This window comes from Dermacentor albipictus, chromosome 7, assembly GCF_038994185.2.
Source record: "Dermacentor albipictus isolate Rhodes 1998 colony chromosome 7, USDA_Dalb.pri_finalv2, whole genome shotgun sequence".
NCBI lineage: Eukaryota > Metazoa > Arthropoda > Arachnida > Ixodida > Ixodidae > Dermacentor > Dermacentor albipictus.
The window spans coordinates 23,724,465-23,744,073 of record NC_091827.1 but is presented as its reverse complement, the minus strand read 5'-3'; the positions used below and the strand labels follow the sequence as shown (position 1 = coordinate 23,744,073).

Below are 19,609 nucleotides of genomic sequence, written 5' to 3'. Positions count from 1 at the left end.
TTGGTGTTACTGTGGAGAGGTTCAAGCCATCTGTCAACTTCACAACTATGGTGGTGGCCTCATCCTGCCGTGGTGTTCAAGGGGTCACGCACGTAAATGCTCCCTGTGAAGCGTCACCAAACTCGATGCCCTGTGGGTTCAGCGTGGTGGATTGCGCAGGCTGAGATGCAGTCGTAGGCGTTGAGGGCGGCGGATCCATGCCGAGCACGGCAGCGGCGGCGGCGAAGCGCCTGCAGTGCGGCGCGGGGTCGGGGGGCCCTGTGTTGGGGCCGACCGAGGCCGCCGGTGTTTTGGCGAGGCGCAGTGCGGCGGGCCAAAGTTCGCCCGGCGATGACAGGGGGCTCTCAGAGTTCGGCGGAGCTCTCGTTGCGCACGTCCGCTCGGGGTGAGCACTGAGCGGCGAGTCCCGTACAGTGAGAGTTACGTTTTCTGGATTTCCTAGCGAACCGGTGTGATGCAATAAGAGGAAGCTTTTGGTTGGGCCTTTCTTCGACGCCAACTGTTCAAATAGATGTAAACAGCATAAATATGTCTGCCACACGGAGCGCGTAAACCGCTCCGTTTTCGCTACCGACACATCCACATTGAAATCACCGACAACGACATAAGAGGTAGTGTCATCGCAGGTGATTCACGCAAAGTGATTAGCCATGAACCTTACAAGACTATGAGTCATTGCATTATTTGCTTGCTTACGGGGGTATTAGGCTTTGCTCATGGGGGTATGAGCCACTGATGATGATATTTCTCTACGTGCTATTCTGCATGTTATATGCGTGATTAGAAACACTTTAAGCACTCTTTGGTTCCCTTTGCTGAGTGCTTGTAACCTCTGCCTTACGGGGCTATGAGTTATTGCCTTTGTTGCTTTCTTACGGGAGCGTGAATGCTTACGGAGGTATGAGCCATCGATGATGATAGTTTTTGTTGAGGGAGAACAAAAATGCACGGAACTGTAGCCTCATCGAGTTTCGCAGTAAAAGCAAAATGGTGCGTTGGGCTTGTAGCGTTACTTCCTTTACAGAGGATACGTGCGTGAAATATGGAGTGAGATTTACTTCTCACAATATTGGAATTGTCTTATGTACTTATGGCCTTACAATTTTCGCCGACTATTCTCTATATACAAGCGCTTCAAAATTTCTTAACACTAGTCAATGGACAGTGTTTAAACTTGTGTCCTTTCACATTATGCTACCTATCTAGGTAGGTAATGTTATACCGGCTATATAAGCACTAACAGCTCCAGGTTTAAAATGTCTATAATGACATAAATCTTTTGTGTGCTTTGAGGTGCTTTGTCTTCATGTTATATACAGCTATAAGTACAAAGATAAACATTAAGGAATTGTACATATAAAAGCACGCATCGAGAAGGAAGAACTTGAAAAATGTAGAATGTTTGAAAGACACGTGAATCTTAACACTCAGCTTTACAAACTTGCTCTTCAAATGTTCCCATGTTCAAATTTGTTCTTCAAGTGTTCAAATGTTCTCTCGTTCTGAAACAAAGAGCAAAATGTAAGCCGAAACAACCCACTAGGTTCCAGATTCCTATTGCAGAATATGTTTTAGCTGCTAAAAAGCCCCAAAACTTGAAATACGTTACTGTAACAGAAGAGTACTTTAACATAAAGAGAGAGTCGTGTTAATAGGCAAAATAGCAACTCCGCAAACAATTTTCCCTATGGAAGCTAGGGTTGCCTTTGAGCACGTCGTGGTGAAAAATAATCCTGAAACATATATTATTATTTTTTACGAAGGGGGAGGGGTCACGATGGTACACTAGTCGCATTAAGGACACGGGGGACTGAGATGAAAATTAGATACTACATCGTTACGTGCGGTCGATTTCATTCGGGTATCTTGTTGCGCCTATAATACCGAAAAATTAAAGGGCCTGTAGGTTGCTTTTGGCGTTGCCACGGATTTACTGCTTCGCTCTTACACCAGTGAACTGCAGTGGGAGGACACCGTAGAATCAAGGTTAAAGGGCCCCTGAAACGGTTCGGACAAATTTTGTAGGCGCGTAGGGTACAGCTTAAGTAGAACATTCGCACCACAATTTAAGTGAAGCGTTACGTATTAATGGAGCTGCAAGCGATTAGAAGTTACCCTCCTCCCTAGCTATGCTTTTCCTCCTCAACTCGCTCGCCGAACGAGCGGCGCTAAGCTCCGCCTTCACTGGTTCAGCGTCACGATGCGATGTCACATCGCTCACTTCCGGTTGTTTAGGAGCACGCCCCCTCCCGCGCGAGACCTCTCTGCTAGCCGCTTGGCCGTCGACCGAGAGCTATCGAAGCAGCGTGCGTTGCGAGCATTCTGTCGTAGCGCCGAACGTGTCCGGTACTCCGCTAAAAACAGGCAAGCTGGTCATTTCGGCAAATGACTGGAGGCATAAACTCAAGCTGATGAAGGAACTTTAGCGTAGACGTACGTGAGCAGCCTGATCGGTCTGCACGGTCCAGACACTTGCTGGTGCAGCGCTTAACCAGTCAAACAAAGCGCTAATATTGCTCGAACCAAGTGTAAAGCATTTTAAACATTTATAAATCAACGTGTTGATGATTACACTCTTGCGAAAAATACACACCAGCAGCAAAGAATACACTTCGTTGCTGCTACTGTGTATGGGTGAGCTCTGTGCCACCAGGTGGCTGCACCGTGCAGACGGTTCACATTTGCCCTTCTGCTCATCTCGTGGCTCATCCCGGCACAGTCAAGCGGCCAGACCCTGTCCCCTTGCGCTTGCGTTTGCCCTAATACTGGACTCGCGGTTTGCAGGTCGCTAGGTTTGCAGTCCACAAGGCAACAAAGTCGAATCATAGTGCTCGCGAAAAGACTGAGACCGACTCTGACCGCGGAGCTCTCGTCAAAATGGAGTACGTTGTAACATAAGCAGACGACACTTGCTGTGTGCCGGAAGTGCTGAAGTGTACTAAAAAACTATTCTTGTGTATTCTCTTTAAGTTATTTTCTTTTTACAAAAACAAAGTAACTAACATTCCAACTATTACGATCATCATTTGTTCACCATAAAGTTGGAAAAATTATCGACCACGTGCCCTGGTCAGCCAATCAGATAGCTCGCCCATGTGACGTAATATGGGTTATTTGCATCATATGGGTAGGGGCGGCTTAAAATTCCGCCGAGCAGTGCGCTGCGATCGGCAGCGATGTGTATTTTTAAAACCTTATAATAAATTACACGCTTTACGCAGAGCACTTAGATGCATCAATTAATGATCAGAAGAACCTACTCTAACGACTGAGTACGTTTGTTGAAAATCGCCAAAATCGTTTCAGGGTCCCTTTAAAGCAGCAGCTTAGCGAAAGGTTCGTTTTTGGCTGCGTCGTCAACCAGATGGTGGATAACGCTTTGTGAAAAGCCGATAGGTCGCGCTTAACACTTAGAATATTCCCTGTTGCTAGGATAATTCCAGCCATAATTAGCAACATCCTCCGCCATCCTCTTCCTCCTCCTTTTCCTCCTGCAGGTTTCGCGCAGTCTTTAAGGCTACAAGAAACGCGATGTTGCACTGGTCCTCCTGATCTGGCTAAATTACAAAGTTCTACCTCATGTTAGGAACTCAATCTCGTTCGTCGTTATTTTACATAGGTAAAAAATAAAAACAAACAGTAAGCTCTTTGAGGTTGCGTTGCACTGATAGCGATCACTCAGAGTCAGCCTGAATACTGTTTTATGTGTGGTCTATAGATTATGACTTCTATTAAACATTTTAACGAAATTCTGGGGATATCACTCTGTCATTTCAGATCTCCCAATCCTGCCGCACTCAGTCGTTCGATATCGAATGCGACAGACGAGCGCAACCAAATGTGTTTCTTTGTAAAATGAGATGCTTTGGCAGTTTTTTTGCCTTGCAGCATGAAGCTATTACAGAGATACATTATGAAAAGCGTATGGCGAAAGCTTCCTCGAACATTAGAATCCAAAGGCGCACGTACTATGTTGGAACAGAAGGGTAAAAAAAAAGAAACACAAATTTTCTATGAAAGGATAACACGGATCTCTTGGCCTGTGCTAACCAGCTTGCCTGTCGTGCCACGCGCCGTGAGGTTGGATTGAGAAACGGGATGCTCGGTTTGAAAATATGCAAAAAAAATAAGAACGATGCGAACGTTTGTGTCTGCTAAAGAAGTCCGTCTACTTGTGGGACTCCCCGACTTGGGCTAGTTTGTCGCGTCAATTTTTCTATTTCTGGCGCAATGTTTAATGCCGAAAAAACAACTAGTTATGTTGGGAGTCCAGTGCCAGCGTCGATCGCATGCAAAGCACAGATATTCCCGGCCTTAACGCAACCTACCCTGTGTTTCCCAGGCGCTGAGAAGCAGAGAGATGGAGTTGAAAAAAATGTAGCTGCGTCGGTAACGTTGCATCACCCGTTCAGCGAACTCGTCGGCAAGCAAGCATCGAGAACTTGAGGAGCATCAGTGGAGTAGTGGGACAGGTTTTGAGAAACGCGAAACGTTCAGCATCCGGAGCACGCCTTGTAAAGCGGTCACCTTGCAACTTCGAGGAGCTTATATCATTCGCGCAACATCGGCGCCGGCATAAACGGGGTGCCACACGTAACTTTAGCCAAACTTTAAAAAAGAAAAAAAAAGTGCAAATCCTCCGTAGCTAGGCAGAACCAAGGTAATTAATGTTGCTGCACGTAGCTTGAAGATACTCACATTATATCTTATTGCGCTTCACCTAATAACATAATCAGTCTTAATAATATTACCTTTTCAAATATCATAATTAGACGCAAATTCTCAATAATAATAATAATATTTGGGGTTTTACGTGCCAAAACCACTTTCTGATTATGAGGCACGCCGTAGTGGAGGACTCCGGAAATTTTTGACCACCTGGGGTTCTTTAACGTGCACCTAAATCTAAGCACACGGGTGTTTTCGCATTTCGCCCCCATCGAAATGCGGCCGCCGTGGCCGGGATTCGATCCCGCGACCTCGTGCTCAGCAGCCCAACACCATAGCCACTGAGCAACCACGGCGGGTACAAATTCTCAATGAGAATATACTGTAGCAACATGAAAACCTCCCGATACAGGTTTGTGTTGCTCGATACGTGCTGCGTAAAAGTGTTCTTTCAGTGCGTGAAAGAAGCCCGCGAAAACACGCAAAGTGCCCCGAGCGGCCAATCGTGCGGGAATTTTGCGAGTATTCGCGGACTTATTTCACGCTGGGAAATACACTTTTGTGTACAAAAACGGAGCAGATTCAACGCAAAAAAAGTAACCAATTTTTTCCCCTCTGTTCGACACCATGCTCCCTCTATGTTTATTTCGGTGCAACTGTTTGATTTTTAAAATGTAAATGCGCAATCTGACCACGACGCCAGAATGGCATAACACAGACATGAGCACTTTGGTTTTGTTCATACGCTGAACCAATTCGGTCTTATAGTTATACAGATGGTCATTCTATCATGGATAGTAGGCTTTAGTGTCACGATATAAATAAACATGTTAATCAGTTATATCGATCAGTCAACAGGGAACTGACAGTAAGGGTAACTGCACGCTTCCCACAGCTTCGTTAGCAGTGAATTAGCTCATCTTAGGGCAATCTTATGTGTGCCTCGGGAAATGGTGTGACATTAGTTTACTTAGGCAGCCATGATAGCTACAATAACTTTACAGTTCCTGTTAAGCGCAAGCATGGAATCTTCAGCGTGTGTTTCCCACCCGCTGAGAAGCTTCGAGAAGGCGCAGCGGAAAACAGACTCTTCAGCAAGACCGCGTCCACCATTCAGCGAACTCGGCGGTAAACAGGCATAGGAAGCTAGAGAGGCATCAATAGTGTAGTGCGAATGCTTCTGAGGAGCACGAAGCGTTCAGCATCAGGAGCACGGCTTGTAAAGCATTCACCTTGCTACTTCGTGGCGCTTAGCATTGATGCGAAAACAGCGCCACCATATATATTGACTCTACTGGCCCGCCGATACGATATAAAAGCTCCACTCAAGTCTACGCCACTCACAAGGGTTACTATTGATGTATATATCTTTTTTTAAATTACAACCATGGAATCTGCTGCAACGGTGAAATCCCACGCTGTCACTATCATGAGATTAACCATGAAATACTACGCTTAAATCTAAAGGAATCAGCATATGTGGCGTAGTATTACTTTTCCGGAATATGCCACTTCCCCACCCGTAGAATAAAGGTATTCCCGAAGCTAGCGAACTCCTTTTCAACCACACATCTGTAAGCGCGAGCGGAAAAGGAAATCACTTCCTAAACAAGCACTGTAACATACATATATTCTCTGAGAGAAAACAAAAAAACAGAAAAGGCCTTTTTTTTTGCTAAGAGTGGAGTCACTGAACCTTGGTCTTCGAGGCGTTATGCGACGCTGCCATTTTTTTCCTGTCATTGTAGTTCTTCACGTAAAAGTTGAGAAACATGACGACAAAGAAGAGTAACTGGGGCAGGCCGAGGTATACGGTCGCCAGTGGGTATCCGCACTCAATGAACAGCGGCAACAACTGGTGCGCGATGAGCACAAAGAACTGGAACAACTGCAGCTTGGTGAGGTACCTCTTCCACCAGAGGTACTTGCGGACCGCGGGACCCAGCAAGGAGAGGAAGTAGTACGAGTACATCACCACGTGCACGAAGCTGTTGAAGATCAGGGTCAAGGCGATGTGCCCGTCGGCTCCGTACGCGAGCCCGTACCAGCCGTTGAAGACCACCAAGACGTGGTGGACTACGTGCAGCACGGAAATGTGGGACTCCTTCTTGCGCAGCACGAAGAACGCAGTGTCCAGAAAGTCCGCCACCCTGACCCACTCGTACCACCAGCAGTGCGCGAGGAAGCTCATGGTCATTTCGTCGCGCGCGTCGAAGTCGATGCCCTGGCACACAAAGCTGTAGCCGCCGCCCAAGTAGCTCCTCTTCAGGAAGGCCACCATGAAGTACCAGTTGAGCACCACCATGGCGGCGTTGTAGATCGCAATCACCGGCTTGAGGTTATCGTACGGCTTGCGGCCCTTCATGAAGCGGGGCCCGGCCACCTTGACGACATACACGTAGGCGCAGAGCAGCCCCACGATGAACGGCTTGTTGCCCACCAGGGCCCAGCCCTCCGTTCGGGGGTCCCGCCGCAGGAACACTGTCGCCGCCGTCGAATTCAAAGCGACGGCCGCCGTGCCCGAGTTCTCCATCGCGTCTTCGGCGTTCGCGAGACCGTTCTGCAACCGAAATGGACCCTCCGCTGCCCAGGAACACTGTGACCTTTATTCGCAAGGGAACCCCAGTACCCTTCCTCTATCTGTCTGTCTCTCCCTCACACCTCTACCTGTTTCCTTTTCAGCCGGGCCAAAGCGAGGCGCGCGCGCAGATGCCGAGTGAGGGCGAGCTTGGCTGGAAAGGGCCTGGATGGGGCATTACCTCTCACCACGCGTGCCTTGGGAGCCCTCGTTCGTCGAGACAGCTCGGAACACGCTTTCTTAAGTTGTACATGGGAGCTTTCTCCTCACGCGCATCGACACAACGTGAACACGGCACGCGCTATTGGAGGGGAAATACGCGCTGTCTTTCTAGCGCTGGTTTCCTACAGAACCGGTGTGATGCAGTAAGATGAAACTTTAGCTCTGCTTGCTAGACTCCATGCGAAACAGCTCGTCGGCATTCCGGGTGAGATGCCTGGCCGAGATAACGGCTCCCGCGAAGCTTTCGTTGGGTTTACTTTCTTCGCTGTTTCTTTTTTCTTATTAGTTTGGACCACCGTGGCCGAGGGCTTGCATAAAGTAAGAGTTATGTTTCCTGGGTTTCGTAGAGAACCGGTGTGATGCAATAAGCGGAAGCTTTTGCTTGGGCCTTTCTTCGATGCCAACGGCTGAAATAGATGTAAAACGCATAAATATGTCTGCCACAAGGAATGCGTAAACCGCTCCCTTTTCGCAACCGACACATCAACATTGAAATCACCGACAACGACTAAAGAGGTAGTGTCATCGCCGCTAGTTCACGCAAAGTGATTAGCCTTGAACCTTACAAGACTATGAGTCATTGCATTTTTTGCTTGCTTACGGGGTATTAGCCTTTGCTCATGGGGGTATGAGCCATTGATGATGATATTTCTCTAGATGCTGTTCTGGATGTTATATGCGTGATTAGAAACACTTTAAGCACTCTTCGGTTCGGTTTGCTGAGCTTGTAACCTCTGCCTTACGGGGCTATGAGGCATTGCATTTGTTGCTTTCTTACGGGATCGTGAATGCTTACGGAGGTATGAGCCATCGATGATGATAGATCTTGTTCAGGGAGAACAAAAATGCACGGAACTGTAGCCTTATCGAGCTTCGCAGTAAATGCAAAACGGTGCGTTGGGATGTACTTATGGCCTTACAATTTTCGCCGACTATTGTCTATATACAATCTCTACAAAATTCCTTAACACTAGTCAATCGACAGTGTTTCAACTTGTGTCCTTTCACATTATGCTACCTATCTTGGTAGGCAATGTTATTCCGTTTATATAAGCACTAAGAGCTCCAGGTTGAAAACGTCTATAATGATATAAATATTTTGTGGGCTTTGAGGTGCTTTTTCTTCATGTTATATACAGCTATAAGTACAAACAAAAACATTAAGGAATTGTACATATAAAAGCATGCATGCAGAAGGAAGACATTGAAAAAGTGTAGAATGCTTGAAAGTGACGTGAATCGTAACACTAAGCTTCACAAGTTTGTTCTTCAAATGTCCGCATGTTCAAATTTGTTCTTCAATTGTTCAAATGTTCTCTCGTTCTGAAACAAAGAGCAAAATGTAAGCCGAAACAACCCACTAGGTTCCCGATTCCTATTGCAGATTATGTTTTACCTGTTAAAATGCTTAAAAACTTGAAAATACGTTATTGTAACAGAAGGGTCCTTTAATGTAAAGAGAGAGTCGTGCTAATAGGCAAAATAGCAACTGCTCAAACAATTTTTTCCTATGGAAGCTAGGGTTACCCTTGAGCACGTCGGGGTGGAAAATAATGCAGAAACATATATTATTTTGTGGAAGGGAGAGGGGGTCACGACGGTGCACTAGTCGCAGTAAGGACACGGGCGACTGAGATGAAAATTAGATACTACACCTTTACGTGCGATTGATTTCGGACATTTTGTTGCGCCTATAATACAGACAATAAATGGGCCCTTAGGTTGGTCCCGGCGTTGCAACTGATTTACTGTTTCACTCTTACACCAGCGAGCTGCAGTGAGAGGGTACCACAGAATCAGGGTGAAAGCAGCAGCTAAGCGAAAAGGTTCGTTTTGATGAGATGGCGAATGGCGCTTTGCGAAAAGCCGATAGATCGCGCCTAACACTTAGAATATTCCCTGTTGCTAGGATGATTCCGCTCAGAGTTAGCAACATCATCACTCCTGCTCCTCCTGCAGCTTTCGCGCAATTTTAAGGCCACAAGAAACGAGACCTTGCGCTGGTCATCCTGATCATGCGAATTACAAAGTTCTGCCTCACGTTATGAAATCATTCCCGTTCGTCGTTGCTTTACATGGGTGACGAAATAAAAACAAACAGTCGCCTCTTTGAGGTTGCGTTTCACCAATAGCGATCATTCAGAGCCAGCCTGAATACAGTTTTATGTGTGGTCCATCAATTATGACTTCTATTAAACATTTTAACGAAACTCTGGGCATATCTCTCTTTCAGTTCCAGATCTCCTAATCCTGCCGCACTCAGACGTGCGATATCGAATGCGACAGACAAGCGCAGCCAAATCTGTGTCTTTATCAAGTGAGATGCTTTGACAGTTTTCTGCCTTGCAGCATGAAGCGATTAGAGAGACACATTGTTAAGTGCAAATCCAAAAGCGCACGTACTAGCTTGGAACAGAACCGTAAAAGAAAAAGAAAAAAAATTTATATGAAAGGAAAATTCGGATCTCATGGCCTGTGCTAATCAGCTTGCCTGGAGCGCCGCGTAGCGTGAATTTGGGTTGAGAAGCGGGATGTTCGGTTTGAAAATATGCACCCTCCCCCCCCACCAAAAAAAAAATGTACGATACAAACGTTTGTATCTGCTGAAGAAGTCTGTCTGCTTGTGGGACTCCCCGACCGGGGCTATTTTGGCGTGCGACCATTTGTATTTCTGGTGCGATGTTTAACGCAGAAAAAAGAAACAGTTATGATGGGAATCCAGTGCCAGGGTTGATCGCCTGCAAAGCACAGACCTTCGTGACTTGAATGCAACCTACGCTGCGTTTCCCACCCTCTGAGAAGCAGAGAGACGGTGCCAAAAAAAAAAAATGTAGCTGCGTCGGTAAGGTTGCATCACCCGTTCATCGAACTCGTCGGCAAGCAAGCATCGAGACCTTGATGGGCATCAGTGGAGTAGTGTGACAGGTTTTCAGAAATTCGAAACGTTAAGCATCAAGAGCGCGCTTTTAAAGCGGTCACCTTGGAACTTCGTGGTGCTTATATCATTCGCGCAGCATCGGCGCCGGCATAAACGGGGTGTCACACGTAACTTTAGCCAAACCCTAAAAAAAGAAAACAACATGTGCAAATGCTACGTAGCTAGGCAGAACCGAAGTAATCAATGTTGCTTCACGTGGCTTGAAGATACTCACATTATTATTTTATTGCATTCCACGTAATTACATAAATAGTCCTAATAATATTAACTTCTCAAATAATATAATTAGACGACAATTCTCAAAGAGAATTTTGTGGAGCAACGTGAAAGCCTCCCTATACATGTTTCTGTTGCTCAATATGTGCTGCGTAAAAGTGTTCTTTCAGTACGTGAAAGAAGCCCGCGAAAACACGCAAAGTGCCCCGAGCGGCCACCCGCGCGGGAATTTTGCGAGTATTCGCGGACTTATTTCACGCTGGGAAAAACAAGGAAGGAAGGAAAAAGTGGAGAAGGAAGGCAGGGAGGTTAACCAGTTTAGCCTAACCGGTTTGCTACCCTACACATGGGAGTGGGATGGGGGAGATGAAAGATGGAGATGGAGATGGAGATGAAAGCTGTAACTGACGATGTGTTCGCTGTGTTATGTGCTCTCTCTCTCTCTCTCTGGGAAAAACACTTTTACGTACAAGAACGAAGCAGATTAAACGCAAAAAAGTAATCATCTTCTTCCCTCTGTTCTTCACCATGCTCCCGCCATGTTTATTTCGGCGCAACTGTTTGATTATTAAAATGCAAATGCGCAATCTGACCACGACGCCAGAATGGCATGACACAGACATGAGCTCTTCAGTTTTGTTCATACGCTGAACCAATTCGCTGTTATAGTTATACAGACGGTCATTCTTTCATGGATAGTAAGCTTTAGTGTCAGAATATAAATATTGTTATAAATATAAAATTATTGTTGCGTTTGCTTGTTCTGTATAATAACTGCTTTTATGTGAATGTTTTACATTTTGGCTTGAATTTTATAACGTATGTTCTTTCCTTTCTTTATTTTGTTACGCCATGTATTTTTGCCACGCTCACAAGTTTCAATTTACCATTATTATATTGTATACGATGTTTTTTACCCTGTTGTTTGCCTTGCTTCCTTATTTTGTGATTTGCCTCTGTATTTATTTACTTTGCCCCTCCCCTCTGCAATGTACAACCGTACCTTGAGGGTATGATAAATAAATAAATAAATAAATAAATAAATAAATAAATAAATACAAATAAATAAATGATTATGTTAATCAGTTATATCAGTCAGTCAACAGGGAACTGACAGTAAGGGTAACTGCACGCTTCCTACAGCTTCGTTAGCAGTGAATTAGTTCATCTATGGGCAATCTTGTGTGTGCCTCGGGAAATGGTGCGACATTAGTTTGCTTAGGCAGCCGTGATAGCTATAATAACTTTACAGTTCCTGTTCAGCGCAAGCATGGAATCTTAAGCGTGTGTTTCCCACCAGCTAAGAAGGAGCGAGACGGCGCAGCGTAAAACAGATTCTTCAGCAAGACTGCGTCCTCCGTTCAGCGAACTCGGTGGTAAACCGGCATAGGAACCTCGAGAGGCATCATCATCATCGATCATCATCATCAATCATCATCCATCAATCAATCCATCGTCAATCATCATCATCAATCATCATCATCAATCATCATCATCAATCATCATCCATCAATCAATCCATCATCAATCATCAATCAATGATTGGATCATCATCCAATCATTAAAATACTTCTTCTTGAGAAGCATCAATCGTGTAATGCGACAGCTTTTGAGGAGCACAAAGCGTTCAGCATCAGGGGCACGGCTTGCGAAGCATTCACCTTGCGACTTCGTGGCGGTTAGCATTCATGCGAAAACAGCGCCGCCATATATATTGACTCTACTGGCACGCCGATACGATGTAAGAGCTCCACTCTCGTCTTCGTCACTCACACAGGTTATTACTAACATATATATTTCTTTATTTACAACCATGGAATGACGCTGTCACTGTCATGAAATTAAATATGAGACTACTTAAATCTAAAGGAATCTGCATACGTGGCATAGTATTATTTTTCGAGGATATGCCACTTCACCCTGCCCCCCCCCCCTCCGCCCCCACCCACAGCATACAGGTATTCCCAAATGCAGCAAACTCTTTTTCAACCACCTAGCCGCAAGCGCGAGCGGATAAGGAAATCACTTTTTAAACAAGCATTGTAACATACATATATTCTCTGAGAGGAAACAAAACAAAAAAGGACAATTTTTTTGTTTGTTTTGCTGAGAGTGGAGTCACTGAACCTTGGACTTCGAGGCGTTATAGGAAGTTGCCATTTTTTTTCCTGTCGTTGTAGTTCTGCAAGTAAAAGTTGAGAAACATGACGAGAAAGAAGAGTATCTGGGGCAGGCCGATGTACACATGCACCAATGGGTATCCGCACTCAAAGAACAGCGGCAACAACACGTGCGCCATGAGCACAACGAACTGGAACATCTGCAGTTGGGTGAGGTACCTCTTCCACCAGAGGTGCTTGCGGAATGCGGGACCCAGCAAGGAGAGGAAGTAGTATGAGTACATCACCCCGTGCACGAAGCTGTTCAAGATCAGGGCCAAGGCAACGTGCCCGTCGGCTCCGTACGCGAGCCCGTACCAGCCGTTGAAGACCACCAAGACGTGGTGGGCTACGTGCAGCACCGAAATGTTGGACTCCTTGTTGAGCAGCACAAAGAGCACAGTGTCCAGAAAGTCCGCCACCCTGACCCACTCGTACCACCAGCAGTGTGCGAGGAAGCTCATGGTCATTTCGTCGCGCGCGTCGTAGTCGATGCCCTGGCACACGAGGCTGTAGCCGCCGCCCAAGTAGCTCCTCTTCAGGTAAGCCACCATGAAGTACCAGTTGAGCACCACCATGGCGGCGTTGAAGATCACAATCGCCGGCTTGAGGTTATCGTACGGCTTGCGGCCCTGCATGAAGCGGGGCCCGGCCACCTTGACGACATACACGTAGGCGCAGAGTAGCCCCAAGATGAACGGCTTGTTGCCCACCAGGGCCCAGCCCTCCGTTCGGGGGTCCCGCCGCAGGAACACTGTCGCCGCCGTCGAATTCAAGGCGACGGCCGCCGTGCCCGAGTTCTGCATCGCGTCTTCGGCGTTCGCGAGCCCGTGCTGCAATGGAAATGAACCCTCCGCTGTCCAGGAACAGTGTGATCTTGATTAGCAAGGGAACCCCAGTGCCCTTGCTCTGTCTGTCTGTCTCTCCCTCACACCCTTACCGGTTTTCCGGTTTTCTTTTCGGCCGGGCCAAGGCGAGGCGCGCGCGAAGACGCCGAGTAAGGGCGAGCTTGGCTGGAAAGGGCCGGAACGGGGTATTATCTCCCACCACGCGTGCCTTGGTAGCCCTCGTTCATCGAGACAGCTCGGAACACGCTTTTTTAAGTTATACACGAGAGCTTTCTCCTATAGAACCGGTGTGATGCAGTAAGATGAAACTTTAGCTCTCCTTGCTAGACTCCTTGCGAAACAGCTCGTCGGCATTCCGGGTGAGATGCCTGGCCGAGATAACGGCTCCCGCAAAGCTTTCGCTGGGTTTACTTTCTTCGCTGTTTCTTTTTTCTTATTAGTTTGGACCACCGTGGCCGAGGGCTTCCGTACAGTAAGAGTTATCTTTCCTGGGTTTCGTAGAGAACCGGTGTGATGCAATAAGAGGAAGCTTTTCCTTGGGCTTTTCTTCGATGCCGGCTGCTCAAATACGCCTAAAACGCATAAATAAGACAAATGTCTGCAACACGGAACACATAAACCGCTCCCTTCTCGCTACCCAGAGATCCACATTGAAATCACTGACAAGGACAACAGAAGAAGTGTCATCGCAGCCAATTCACACAAAGTGAGTATTTCACTCGCAGCTAGGAGGAGGAGGAGGAATAAACTTTATTTGTGGACAGCAGATTTGAGACCTAGGCCTCTACCTAAATGACGGCCTCGAGCCCTTGGGCCCTGGGGGCATCTTCGGCCTGCTGGATTGCCTTGCGTTGGTCTTCCGGTGCACAGCTGAGCAACGCAGTCTCCCACTGCTCTCTGGTTTTAATTATTTTATTCTGTATGGGTGTACGAGGACAAGCCCATACCATGTGTTGTAGGTCCGCCCTTTCTTCACAGAATCTACATCTATCCGTGTAAAGGTCCGGGTAGTAGCGGTGGTAGGCCACCGGGTTCGGATATGTATCTGTTTGTAAGAGGCGCCATGCCGTCGCTTGCCGTCTATTTAACGAGGAGTGTGCCGGGGGGAAATGGGCCCTTCCTAATTTATAGTGTTTGGTGATCTCGTTAAAGCTGGTCATCCGGTCTCTCTCCGTTCCCAGTATTTGTTGCGTGTCACCTGCTCGGCCTGGCAGTTCTCGAGCCAGGTTGTGCGCTATTTCGTTCCCGGGAAGGGAGGAGTGTGCGGGTGCCCATATAATGTGAATGTCGCGATCTTCACGAAAGTTGTTTAAAATTCTGAGTGCTTCCGGCGAGATTCTTCCTTTTGCATAGTTCTTGACTGCTGTCTTGCAGTCGCTTACTACGATGTTGGCTTCCGTGGAGGCTATTGCCTCCACGGAAGCCAGGCAGAGGTGGCAGCTTCCTCCGCCACCTCTGCCTTCCATGTTTTCACCGTCCCACTAACTCTGCAGTCACCCTCTAGGCTCGTAGCAACTATCGACATACTCTGTCCATTTGCGTACTCCGCCGCGTCCACATAGACCACGTCCCTGGCATCACGGAATCTTTTGTGGAGAGCTCTCGCTCGTGCGTTTCTTCGATCTTGGTGAAACTCCGGGTGCATGTTTCTGGGGAGTGGGGGTATTGATAGATGTTCCCTTATTTTCCTTGGGATGTCTCTCCGCACTCCGTGCTGTGCTTCGTAGGTTATTCCGATGTCATCTAAGATGTGTCTCCCCGTCAAACTCTGCGTAGGATAGGATAGGAATAAACTTTATTTATCCAGCAGTTGTTGATGTTGGTGCCCGGGGCTAGGCTGCCAGTGGACCATCGCCCGAGGAAGATCTTTCGAGATCCTCGGCAACGGCCCTGGCCCGCTGGACGGCCCACTCCTGGTCTTCGGGTGCCTCGCTGAGGAGGGCGGCTTGCCATCTCTCAGCGAGGCGCCCCGCTTCAGAGGGTTCCGCTGTTGTATTCCCCCGGCCTCTTTGTCCTTGTTCCACGTGGCGTTGGCATTCCCAAAGCACATGGGCCATATCAGCCCGTTCGTGCTCGCACCACGGGCAGCCGGGCGACGGGTGCAGCGCGGGCCACAGGCGGTGCAGGTGGTAGGGGTTGGTGAAAGTGCCCGTCTGCAACCGTCTCAGGTCGACCGCCTGGGACCTGTCGAGACGCCCGTGGGGTTGTGGATATTTTCTTCTTTCTTTCCGATAGTGAGCAATCACCTCTCTGTACGTTGCCGGAAACTCCCTGACATCGCAGTCGGCGTCCGCGTGATCCCCAGCTCCGTCCGCCGCGATTTGTGTTGTATTGGTAACGACAGCGGCCGCGCCAGACGGGGTGGCAGCCGCCGTCGCCGCCACTCCTCCGCTGGGGTCCCGCGCAACAACGGCAGCGGCTGCCCTCTGGGTGACCACGTCGCGGCGGGTAAGCTGCCTCGCGACGAGGTGGGCGCGCTCGTTGTGGTTGGGTGGAGTGTCGTTGCGTCTTCGGCCGTTAGCAATGTTGGTGTCATAGTTGCGGTTACTGCCAAGCTCCCCGATGTGCGCGGGGAACCACTTGAGGGACTTGTTTGTAATGGTGCCGGATGCGAAGTCCCCGGCCCGGGCGTTGAGCATACGCGCCACATCCGCGGACACCCAACCTTTGATGTAATTCCGAATCGCTGATTTGGAGTCGCTGATAATCAGGCTATCCTCCGCACCTCCGTGGAGTACCGCGAGGGCTATGGCCATCTCTTCCGCTGCTTCGGCCGACGGCAGCCTCGCTGATGCCGTGACTCGGATCGTTCCCTTTGTATCTATGACGGCCATGGAAAAGGCGGGCGCCGCCGCCGTCGGTCGGCCGTGTTGACGTTGCCGTTGTTGCTGCTGCCGTTGTTGTCGTAGTAAGAGTAGGGGTGGTGGTGCTTGTAACTGAGGCTCGCCTCGCACATTCCCTTGTATCGGCGGTGGTGGTCGACGTTCCTCGTCGCCATCAGAGTCACCGACTGGCCGGGGGTACCTCGCTGCATCGACGAAGAGGACGCCTTCTTGTCTTCCATGCTTCTCGAGGATTGCTACCGCCCTGCGTATACGTCTTTGCACGTCATGCACCGGGTGCATATTCTTCGGCATGTTTTCCGTCTGTATGGCGTCTCTGACTTCCGGTAGCAGTGGTTCTTTCAGTCCACGCGCCTCGTGATATCGAATCCCGAGCAAGTCCAGGATTCGTCTTCCCGTTACGGTGCCCGACAGCCTCTCCAGCTGCGCGATTTTCTGCGCCTCGGCGATCTCCTCGAGTGTGTTGTGTACGCCCAACTCGAGGAGCCTGTGGGTTGGCGTGTACTGGGGTACTCCCAGGGCGGTCTTGAAGGCCCTGCGGATCGCCACGTTCAGCTTGTCGGTTTCGCTCCTGCTCCAGTCGGCGTATGCGGCGACGTACGCTATGTGGCTCAGCGCGTACGCCTGTATCAGCCTCGTAACGTTGTGTTCCTTCATTCCTTTTTCTTGTTCGCAACCCGCCGCACGAGGTGTGTGGCGGCGGCCATTTTCTTCTGCAGTCGGGCAACCAGCTCGCGGTTGGCACCGTTTTCTTCCAGCCACAGGCCGAGCACTCGCAACTTGGACACCGTCGGTATTCGGGTCCCCTCCCTCGTCGTGACGCGGACGCCCAAACGACGAGCGTCGAGCACGGCCTGCGGAAGGGGTCCTTTCTTGCGCGGCCTGTGGAGCAGGATCTCCGACTTGTCGGGTGAGCAGACGAGTCCCGTGTTTTCGAGGTGCCGCTCCACCTCCCGGACGGCCCGCTGCAGTCGGTCTTGCATTTCGCCGACGCTCGTGTTCTCCGTGGTCCACACCGTCACGTCATCTGCGTATATGGTATGATTGATGCCCTCTATCGCCTCAAGACGCTCCGGCAGGCCGATCATGACGAGGTTGAAAAGCATGGGGGAGAGTACGGAGCCCTGCGGCGTTCCCGCACCACCCATTCGGACCGTTCGTGGTGGGGCCCCGTCAATCTTGACTGTCGCCTCGCGCCCATTCAGGAAGCTGCTGACATATCGGTGGAACCTCGCCCCGAGATTGAGTCGGCTGATCTTGTCCAGTATGGCCATGTGCTTCACAGTGTCGAAGGCGCTCTTGAGGTCTAGCCCGAGTAGGGCGCGCACGTGCGTGCTCGGAGCGTTCACGACCTGTTCCTTGATCTGCAGCATGGCGTCCTGCGTTGAAAGGCCCTTCCGGAAACCGATGATGTGGGTGCCGAAGGCGTCCTGTTTCTCGAGCAGCGTCGTCACCCTGTTAAGGCAGGCATGCTCCATCACTTTCCCGACGCAGGACGTGAGGGAGATCGGCCTCATGTTTCGGACCTCCAGCGGTTTTCCCGGCTTTGGTATCAGTATAACGTCCGCGGTCTTCCACTCTTGCGGAATTCGGCCCTCCGTCCAGCACGCGTTGATGTACTCGCAGAGCTTCTCGATGGCGTCGTCATTCAGGTTCCTCAGGATCTTGTTGGTGATCCTGTCAGGACCGCGCGCCGAGTTGGTCTTCAGAAGCTGGAGGACCGTTCTAATTTCCTGCACGGAAAAGTCCGCGTCCAGCTCTTCGTTGGGAGCCCCGCAGTACTCTGGGTGACTTTGCCCTTTAGGGCGTGCGAGGTGCGTCTTCACGATCTCTTCCGCGAAGGCCTCTGGGTCGTCCTTGTACTTGTGTCGCAGCTTGGCCATCTCTGTACGGGTCGCCGTTCTGGTGCTTGCCGGGTCGAGCAGGTGCCTGAGAATCTTCCAGGTGCGTCCAACGCTCATGTTCCCGTTCATCGTGTCGCACAGTTCTTGCCATTCTTGCTCGCACAGGCGGGTGCAATGCGTCTCGTAAACTCTGCGTAAGCCTTTCATACTGCGCTACTCTCTGTGCCTCAATAAGTTCGTCTAATGTATTGTGCACGCCGAGCGCCAAGAATTTCTCGTTTGACGTATTTGCCGGAAGTCCCAAGGCTTGCTTATAGGCCCTTCTAATAATGCAGTTTATCTTGGCTTTCTCCGCAGCGTAGAGCTTGAGGTAAGGAACCACATATACAATACGACCGATTACGAATGTTTCTATTAATCGGATGAGATTGTGCTCTTTCACGCCATAGTGGCTGTTGGATATCCGCTTTATTAGTCTGATTGTTTGTTGAACACTATTGTCAAGTAGTCTAATGGTTTCTCCGTTATGGCCGTTTTAGGATATGCGGAGTCCCAGTATTCTCAGGCTCTCCACTATCGGTATTGTGGTGCCTTCTACTGTGACCACAATGCGCGGCCTTTCCCTAATGCTTTTTCGACCCCGGCATGTGGGCCTATAGAGCAGAAGTTCTGATTTTTGTGAGGAGCATCTCAGTCCCTTGTCTTTGATGTAGTCTTCTACCGTGTTTACTGCGGTTTGAAGGATCTCTTCCACATGCCCATCGCTTCCACCCGCCACCCAAAGGGTGATGTCGTCCGCGTAGAGGCTGTGTCCGAGTCCTTCTATCTTTTCGAGTCTCGCAGGAAGACCAATCATTGCCACGTTGAATAGAAAGGGAGATAGGACTGAACCCTGCGGGGTACCCCTATTACCTAGCTTGAGTGCGTCCGATTTGGATTCTCCAATTGAAATCTTTGCGGTACGATCTGCCAAGAAGTCTTTGATGTACGCGTATGTTTTACGTCCTACATCCAGTTTTTGGAGATTTTGTAGTATGGCCTTTTGCGTGACGGTGTCAAAGGCCTTAGTTAGATCGAGACCTAGTATGGCCTTAGTGTCTAGACTTTTCTCACCCGCATCTATGATCTGATGTTTTAGTTTGAGCATAATATCCTGCATCGATAACTTTGGTCGAAATCCAACCATGGTATGTGGGTAAAGTCCTCCATCATCCATGTATCTCGTGAGACGTGTGAGAACCACATGTTCCATGAGTTTACCGACGCAGGATGTCAGGGATATTGGCCTTAAGT

At 49.2% G+C, this 19,609-nt stretch overlaps 3 protein-coding genes across 3 annotated transcripts in view; all 3 read right to left on the bottom strand.

The window, feature by feature from the left end:
* The window catches only part of LOC135915669 (uncharacterized), a 226,883-nt gene that overhangs the window by 172,033 nt on the left and 35,241 nt on the right, over positions 1-19,609 (bottom strand). The window lies entirely within an intron of this gene.
* Positions 6,336-7,235, bottom strand: LOC135915680 (very long chain fatty acid elongase AAEL008004-like). The gene has a single exon (XM_065448815.1). The coding sequence runs from the start codon at positions 7,199-7,201 to the stop codon at positions 6,356-6,358; it is 846 nt and encodes a 281-aa protein (XP_065304887.1). The 5' UTR covers positions 7,202-7,235; the 3' UTR covers positions 6,336-6,355.
* On the bottom strand, positions 12,766-13,587 carry LOC135915663 (very long chain fatty acid elongase AAEL008004-like). Its single transcript, XM_065448793.1, has one exon. The coding sequence runs from the start codon at positions 13,585-13,587 to the stop codon at positions 12,766-12,768; it is 822 nt and encodes a 273-aa protein (XP_065304865.1).